An 8,346-nucleotide genomic window follows, 5' to 3' on the forward strand; every position below is an offset into this window, starting at 1 on the left:
TGTTGGACAAAGTGGCATTTTTTTCCCAGTCTTTTTTCCTTGTTTGTGGAATTGTGTGAATTGTAACCTCTGTTTCCTGTTCTTAGCTGACAGGGGTGGCACCGAGGTTTGGCTTTCTGCTGCTGTAGCCCATCTGCTTCAAAGTTCAAGGTGTTGTGCATTCAGAGATGCTCTTCTGCATACCTTGGCTGTAAGAAGTGATTATTTGAGTTATTGTTGCCTCATCAGCTTGAAGCTGTGTGGCTATTCTCTGTCTTCTGACATGAAGGCTCTTTTGCTCAGAGAACTGCTGCTCACTGGATTATTTTCTCTTTTTCTCAAACCAATCTCTTTAAAGCCAAGAAATAGTTATGTGCTGATACTCAGTTTAAAGGCTAGCAGGTCATCGTGACCATGTCTACTTACCTAAAGCTACATTGTTGCTGCCATGTGATTGGCTGATTAGATGTTAGTGTTAACGAGTAGTTAATCAGGTACATGAAGTGGCCGTTGAGTGTACTTTAGGCATTTATTTCAAGATATGATAAAATGAGATATCGCGCTAATCGCTCCGTGCTGCTACGCCATCCAGCTGTGGTTAAGTTCATTTTACTTTAACGTTTGCACAACAAGCCAGTGTTGTGCATCGTTCTGGTATGGACTTAGCTGACAACACATTTTGTTATGTTCCTTTTTGGTTTTAAAGAACATAAACATCACCTAAGTCCTGATACTTGTATGTGTGAAATCCTTAACCTTTTCAGCGAAATGAATACAGCGGCGTTCATGTGGTGACCAGATGTTCAGAGACAGCAAATCTGCAGAGCACAAATATTGCATAATATACACAGAATTGCGTTCCAGAAGTTAAGCATGCGTGCGTGTATGTATGTGTGTGTCTTCAGAAAATGAAAGCCAATTTACAAAGAGAGACGAGGCATTTCTAGTGAGATGTACTGCATACATTATCTGTGTGTGTATTCCTACATGTCTCTCATTGACATGCTGTGTGTCTAGACTGAAAAATCGGCTTAGGTCCCTGCTGTGGCTGGACGTGTCCTTCTCCTTTGTTATGGAATGAGCCACTCATAATAAGCTTAGTATGAACAGTCATAACACCTTCATTGTTTTTAAACCAGCCCCACCAGATCCCCAGACTTCAATCGTGGGCAAAAGCATCTGTGGATCGACGTGGTGCAGAACCCCTCAAGCATTTTTACAAATAAAGGCAGAAGGTGATGTTATTTGCAGGTACACTACCAGTCAAACGTTTAGACACACCTTCTCATTTAATGGTTCTTCTTTATTTTCATGACTGTTTACAGTGTAGATTCTCACTGAAGGCATCAAAATTATGAATGAACACATGGAATTATGTAGTAAACAAAAAGTGGGAAATAACTCAAAACATGTTTTAGATTTTAGATTTTTCAGCATAGCCGCCCTTTGCTTTGATTATTGCTTTGCACACTCTTGGCATTCTCTCGACGAGCTTCATGAGGTCATCACCTGAAATAGTTTTTCCAGCAGTCTTGAAGGAGTTCCCAGAGATGCTGAGCACTTGTTGGCCCTTTGCCTTCACTCTGCGGTCCATCTCTCTTAAGCCATCTCGATTGGGTTTAGGTCAGGTGACTGTGGAGGCCAGGACATCTGGAGCAGGACTCCATCACTCTCCTTCTTGGTCAAACAGCCCTTACCCACTTTGGAGGTGTGTTTGGGGTCATTGTCCTGTTGAAAAATAAATAATGGTCCAACTAAACGCAAACTGGTTGTGATGGCATGTTGCTGCAGGATGCTGTGGTAGCCATGCTGGTTCAGTGTGCCTTCAGTTTTGAATAAATCCCCAACAGTGTCACCAGCAAAGCACCCCCACATCATAACACTCCTCCTCCATGCTTCACGGTGGAAACCATGCATATAGAGACCATCCGTTTTCTGCGCAAAGACATGGCAGGTGAAACCAAAGATCTCAAATTTGGACTTGTCAGACCAAAGTACAGATTTCCACTGGTCTAATGTCCATTCCTTGTGTTTCCCGGCCCAAACAAATCTCTTCTGCTTGTTGCGTCACCTGAGATGGTGAAAACCATCTCAGGTGACGACATCATGAAGCTCATTGAGAGAAGTCCGAGGGTTTGCAGCACTGTCAACAAAGCAACGGGTGGCTACTTTGAGGATTCTAAAATATGAAATATATTTAGAGTTATTTGTCAATTTCTTCTTTGAAAAATGAGACGGCATGTCCACATTTTTGACTAATGCGAGGATACTGAACGTCTATTGAACACTTAAAACAAGATAAAATGTAATTTTGAATATTTGAAGTAAAATCCAAACTGCTAAGGGAGAAATACCGATGGTTAAAACTGGCGTTCCCCAGGGTGCCATCCTTGGCCCCTTATTGCTCATGCAAACACTGCTGGAAGTAGACGTCCTTAATGGCAGGAAGGCTTCTGCCAGTGATGTTCTCTGTCACATCCAACAAACTCTTTAGTGATTTTCAACTTTTGGCAGAGCAACTCCTATAGCAAAACTGTCCTGCAACCTGTTATCAGGCTTTTGATTGTCTATTATATAATGTATAATAAGCATAAAATCTTAATATATTTTATTCTTATTATTACAAACATAAAATTGTCGGGTTCTTGGACTGTTCGGTCTGCACAGACACATGGAGAGGGTGCACAGAGAAGGTCAAAGTCAAGGTCTGTTTTCAGACAATATATGTTCTGAAGGCAGATAGACTAGTGGGCTGCATGGGGTCCTCCGTGTAGCTTTATTCAATATTTGACATGCCCCGTAAGCACCAGTGTCGACTATGCTGGGAATGCAGGGTCTTGAGGGTTGAAGGTTAGGGGTGGGGGGGTCTGTGGTGGTGGGGGTGTGAGTGAGCAGACAGTAAAAACATATCTTGACTGTGACTGTATGCACGTCCATAGGTGAATCTTTATAATCAGTGTTAAACACATTCTCTATATACTTCCTTTTTATGTGTCCGTGTTTATACAAGTGCCCTCAGACAGGAGAGGAGAATGGGACTGCAGGGCTCGGCCTAAAGAACAGTGGGCCTCTTCAGGCTCAGCAGGGACTCAGCTTGGGAAGCACAGCCGACATAACCATGCTCTTTACCTCTCTCACACACACATATAGAGACGCAGAAGCTTTCAAAATGTAAACATTTTTATTCCTTTAAAGCTGCACCAGCTATTTAACACAAGCAAAGGCTTAAAGTGAGGACTATAGAAAACCCTTTGTTCCTGTGGTTTTGTTCACACCAAGCAGACCTCCAACCTATTTGTTTTGTTTTGAGGCCTTCTCTTCTGCAGCACTTCCTGGAATTGCCTTTTGCGGGAAATGATACAGTTTCTCACAGCGTGATTTCAAGCTGTACTATTTGTGACGTCCTGCATGTCAATATTGTGATAGCTGCCAAATGACCCTGCAGACTCTCCTTTACTGCAGCATGCCCTGCCTAAAGTTTTTCCTTTTAGGTTTCCAGACACTGCAAAGCTTTTAGTTAAGAAAGTTAAACACCAATTTCTATTCAGTTTATAATTGACTAACTTATCAGTAAGAGTCATTAAAGGAAAATCAGTGGTTATTCCTTATTTAGCAGTTTGAGACTGATTTTGATTTAACACACTAATAATGTTAAAAACCTCTTTTCAAAATAGTAAGAAGCAGAAATTAACATTGTTATAGTTTTACATGTCTCTATAAATAACAGGAATTAAACACTTGAACAGAGATCCTGACATGTATGACACCATCTGGTGCGCCGTCATAATTGTTTTCTGTCTGAAAAGTGTGAATCAGAGTTTGTGAGGCACAGAATCGTTTCCCGGTAAAACAAAGTAGATGGGTAAAGACCTATTATCCAAAATAAAAATGTTCAAATCCGTGCGAAAACAGTTATAATAGCCGACACAGTGCAGCCACATCTGCATTTCACCCCAAGAAGACTGAATGAACCAGGCACTATTTGGTGGTCTCTGCGTACAGAAGGCAAAGACCCGACGGAACTGCACTGAGTTTGGCGCTATCTTCTGGAGAGTCACATTTTCTTCAGACGAGCCGGTGAGATTTTACAGTAATCAATGCGCATTATCACTAAGATGAAGTGATACGCAGTCTGTGTAAAACATTATCTCTGAACAGAAGCCCACTCAAAGCTTAATATGCTACAGGATAGTAGCGTTTTTTTCTTCATATACTGAATAAAATCTTAACACTGACAAATGAGAATGAATGAGTTCGTGCCAAACCACGACGTCACATTTATTAATAGTTTACATTTCTCTTTTCATGGATACTAAATGGTGTTAAACTCCCGATATAATTTCGGAATCATCGCTACTTTTCATCGACATTGCAAGTTAAGGGTTAAGGCAGGCAGCGCCTTACGCACAGGTGTCTCACCAGTCTTCTGTGAAACAACGCCTGCAAACTGTTGGCGAACTTTTAATTAAGTTGTTCATGACTGTAACTCAGCTGGGTTTATGCTGTCCGAGTAGACGGGTCACTGTAATTCATGTAGCTAGACCTTAAAGGGGTTCGCACCACCACAGCCCTCATCCTCTGCCTCTATCAACGTAGGAAGAAAAAAAAAAAACCCGGACAGCTCTCAAGATCGGTCCCGGTCCCGCAAACGCCTTTTTTTTTCTACCTTCAATTTTATTCGTCGTCTCTTTTTCTTTTTTAAATTTCACGCGACTGGACTTAGTGTAAAGACATCTTAAAAGCCCTAAAGTCGGCGAGACCCGGTTGTATTTTCTGCATTTTAGTGCTTCCATTACGCGCCGGATATGTGGTGGATGCTGTTTCACCGATGGATCTGGTTTCTTCTTGGACATTGCTATACTCTACTCCTTTACATAGACAGCTGCCGTGTGAGAGCAATGCCCATGTCTGTGGCAAAAGTGGTGTACTCTCACGCAGGTCTTTGCCCGAACGATCTGAACCCTAACCTGTGGGTGGATGCTATGAGCACCTGCATGCGCGAGTGCGAATCCGATCAGGTGAGTTCTCTTACTGCTTGTAAAATGTTCGCGTGCAACCGAGATTTAGGCAAACTGGATTTAAAAATAAGAGAAAAAAAAACTGCATTTCAAGAAAAATCATTTAAATTCATTCATTGCTACTGAATACTGAAGTTAAAACGGTCGAGGCTGAACAAAAAGAGGAGTTAAGACTGATCAGTGGGAATAATTTGTGTTTTTACGTAGATTAAAGTATTACCTTCCTTCCACTGTAATAGAAACTGAACACAGCCAAAATAACCTCTGTGGCGAGGTCATGTACCAGGAGTGCATTTATAACTAAACTTACTCCTTTCAAAGTTTTTATTCCACCCGTCACACATTGGCCAATACTGTTGTAAACAGTATTTAAAGAATCCTCAAGACAAAAATGTATCTCAAATGAAAAATGTGAACACAAAATATGACTTCTTTAAACCTTAAAGCAGGGGTGTCAAACATAAGGCTCGGGGACTACATTTGGGCTGGCAAAGACTCCAATCTGGCCCTCTGGAAGGGTTTGGAAAATGTGAAGTGCAACGATTTTGAACTTTTAGCTGTATTGTCATACGTTTTACAGCTTTTCCTAGCGATAAAGACTCCACCTGCACTGTCGTTCATTCTACACCAATATAGTTAAGTAACACATAAACAATTAAATGACAGAAAACTTCCTCTTTTTCCACTTTTGACATCCCTGCCTTAAAGTGTCTTCTCTGTTTTGTCCAGTTCACGTGATTCCATTCACTGCTGATATGTGGTAGAAAAGTGTTATTTTCTCTTCAAACTTTAGGACTGTGAGACTTTTGAGAAGTGCTGCCCTAATGTATGCGGTAACAAGAGCTGTGTGGCAGCACGCTATATAGACATCAAAGGGAACAAGGGCCCCATTGGAATGCCAAAGGGTGCCACCTGCGACAAGTTCATGTGCTCTCAGCAAGGGTCCGAGTGTGACATCTGGGACGGCCAGCCAGTTTGTAAGTGCCGAGACCGCTGTGAGAGAGAACCCCACTTCACGTGTGCATCTGATGGCATGACGTATTATAACAAGTGCTACATGGACGCTGAGGCCTGTTCCAAGGGTATCTCTATCTCTGAGGTCACCTGCAGGTAACATGTTAAGTATTTTAGATCTCTACTGTTTGCTTTTTGGTAACAAGGTAACGTTGTCCTTCTTCAGTCTTAAAAATTGAGACTCTCCTCTAAACTTTAGTTTAGCAATATTAATGTGTTTTGTGTACAAAACATCCCAATGGGAATGAAAGAAGAACCTCAGACATTAACTGGCTCTGATTTATTACCTACAGGTACCACCTGACCTGGCCAAACACCAGCCCACTCCCCGTGGAGACCACATTACATCCCACCACAGCCCTCCAGACCACCCTCCCGACTGACATCCAGCTTCCCGCCATACACAATGGACCCAGCCAGCAGGCTGTCTTTGTGGGTGAGACAGCCACCTTCCTGTGTGAAGTGTCTGGAAAGCCGCGTCCGGAAATCACCTGGGAGAAGCAACTGAAAGGGAAAGAGAATATCGTAATGAGACCCAATCACGTCCGAGGGAACGTCGTGGTCACTAACATTGGTCAGCTAGTTATATACAACGCGCAACTTCAGGATGCTGGAATCTATACGTGCACAGCCAGAAATGTTGGAGGAAGTGTGTCATCACACTATCCTCTGGTAGTGATCAAGAAAGAAACGAAAAGTAAAAATCCAGAGGGGAACAGCACCAACCTGCCTTTTCCAGCTGCCGAGTGCCTTAAGAGTCCAGACACGGATGACTGTGGGGAAGAGAGCATAAGCTGGTATTATGAACCAAAGAGGAACAACTGCTTCACCTTTACCTACAGTCAGTGCAACAAAAACAGAAACCACTTTGACACCTACGAAGCCTGCATGCTGTCATGCGGAGGAGAGCTAGCAGCTCCCTGTAGCCTTCCAAGCCTTCAAGGCCCCTGCAAAGCCTACGAGCCCCGCTGGGCTTATAGCAGCACTCTCAAAAAGTGCCAGTCGTTTGTGTACGGAGGCTGCGGTGGCAACGAGAACAACTTTCAATCTAAAGAGGCCTGTGAAGAGATGTGCCCCTTTCCGAAGAACAACAACTGCAAGGTGTGCAAACCCCGAGGCAAGATGGTGGCCAGCTTCTGCAAGAGCGACTTCGTGATCCTCGGCCGGGTGACCGAGCTGACAGAGGAACAAGAGTCGGGCCACGCTTTGGTGACGGTGGAGGAGATCTTGAAGGATGAGAAGATGGGTCTTAGATTCTTTGGCAAAGAACCACTCGAGGTGACTCTTCTAAACATGGACTGGAACTGCCCCTGCCCCAACATCACTGTAGCCGACGGGCAGCTCATTATCATGGGGGACGTCCACAACGGCATGGCCATCCTGCAGCCCGACAGCTTTGTAGGCTCCTCGAGCAATCGCAGAATCAGGAAGCTGCGTGAGATTATCAGCAAGAAAACCTGCGATTTCATTAAAGATTTCTCCACCGTCCAGTAGACTCTGATAGCAACTGAAAGCTCATTACAGGTTGTCATTTTCAGATAAATCCAGTGACCTCAACAGTCAGACTGACTGCCAACAAACGCAAAACTAGAAACGTATCTGCAGGTTGTTTTCTTTCCTCTCTCATTTTCCACACAGCTCAGAAGGTCTCAGAAAAACATTTTACATCATCCGTACTGTTCACTGTGTTATTTCTTTTTATTCAGTTGTGGGGTACACTGTCTGGATTAAGCAAGTGGCATATTAATAGTCAGAAGCATTTACCCTGTTTAAAGTATTTAATCCTTTTCCTTTCCAAATGTTACCCAAATATACACTAATGCCACTCGTATATCAGCATATCCTAATAAGATTAGTATAGTTACTTTATTTTTTTGATGGGTATCTCACAGTTGATATTTTGTAACATCTGTCCTCAGCACTTAAGCCTACTATAATGCCTCAGTTTATCAACCAGAATCAAATAAGCTCTTCGGTTCCATTTTCTGGACAATTGTTTTTATTTTTCGATTTTTTTTTGAGTTTCCATGTGTTTGTACGTGGACTTGTGTACTTCATATTTATTTTTACTGATCTAGCTCTGTTGATCTAATTGCATAGGGACCAGATATGTTTTTTATTTTGTCTATGATATCCTACATTAATGTTCATTAAAACATGTATAAAACATGATAGCAAATAAATAAAGCTAATCTTGAAAAATGTTCCTTCCTTCTTGATTTTTTTAAATGCTGTTTCCTCTGCTGAAGGAGAAATACCAGACACTGCCACAATTTGTCAAAGCGTTAAGGCGGGCAGTGCATGTTGTTCTGTAGTTGATGTCCCTCCATCCATG

General features: G+C 42.5%; 1 protein-coding gene across 1 annotated transcript; it reads left to right on the top strand.

Annotated features, from left to right (window-relative positions):
- The first annotated feature begins 2,924 nt into the window (after nucleotides 1–2,924).
- wfikkn2a (info WAP, follistatin/kazal, immunoglobulin, kunitz and netrin domain containing 2a) lies at nucleotides 2,925–8,144 on the top strand. The gene is made up of 3 exons (XM_005946874.2): nucleotides 2,925–4,997; nucleotides 5,791–6,107; nucleotides 6,305–8,144. Exons 1-3 carry the CDS (start codon nucleotides 4,785–4,787, stop codon nucleotides 7,503–7,505), a joined length of 1,731 nt encoding a protein of 576 aa, XP_005946936.1. The 5' UTR covers nucleotides 2,925–4,784; the 3' UTR covers nucleotides 7,506–8,144.
- The last annotated feature ends 202 nt before the right edge of the window (nucleotides 8,145–8,346 follow it).

Source organism: Haplochromis burtoni, unplaced genomic scaffold (genome assembly GCF_018398535.1).
Source record: "Haplochromis burtoni strain Fernald_Lab_line unplaced genomic scaffold, NCSU_Asbu1 Contig_498, whole genome shotgun sequence".
NCBI classification, from domain to species: Eukaryota; Metazoa; Chordata; class Actinopteri; order Cichliformes; family Cichlidae; genus Haplochromis; species Haplochromis burtoni.

Excerpts from the sequence above, each read along its gene's own strand:
- wfikkn2a (XM_005946874.2), top strand. The coding sequence starts at position 4,785 with ATGTGGTGGATGCTGTTTCACCGATGGATCTGGTTTCTTCTTGGACAT. Across the intron at positions 4,998-5,790 it reads GCGAGTGCGAATCCGATCAG|GACTGTGAGACTTTTGAGAA; the intron begins GTGAGTTCTCTT and ends TTCAAACTTTAG. Across the intron at positions 6,108-6,304 it reads ATCTCTGAGGTCACCTGCAG|GTACCACCTGACCTGGCCAA; the intron begins GTAACATGTTAA and ends TATTACCTACAG.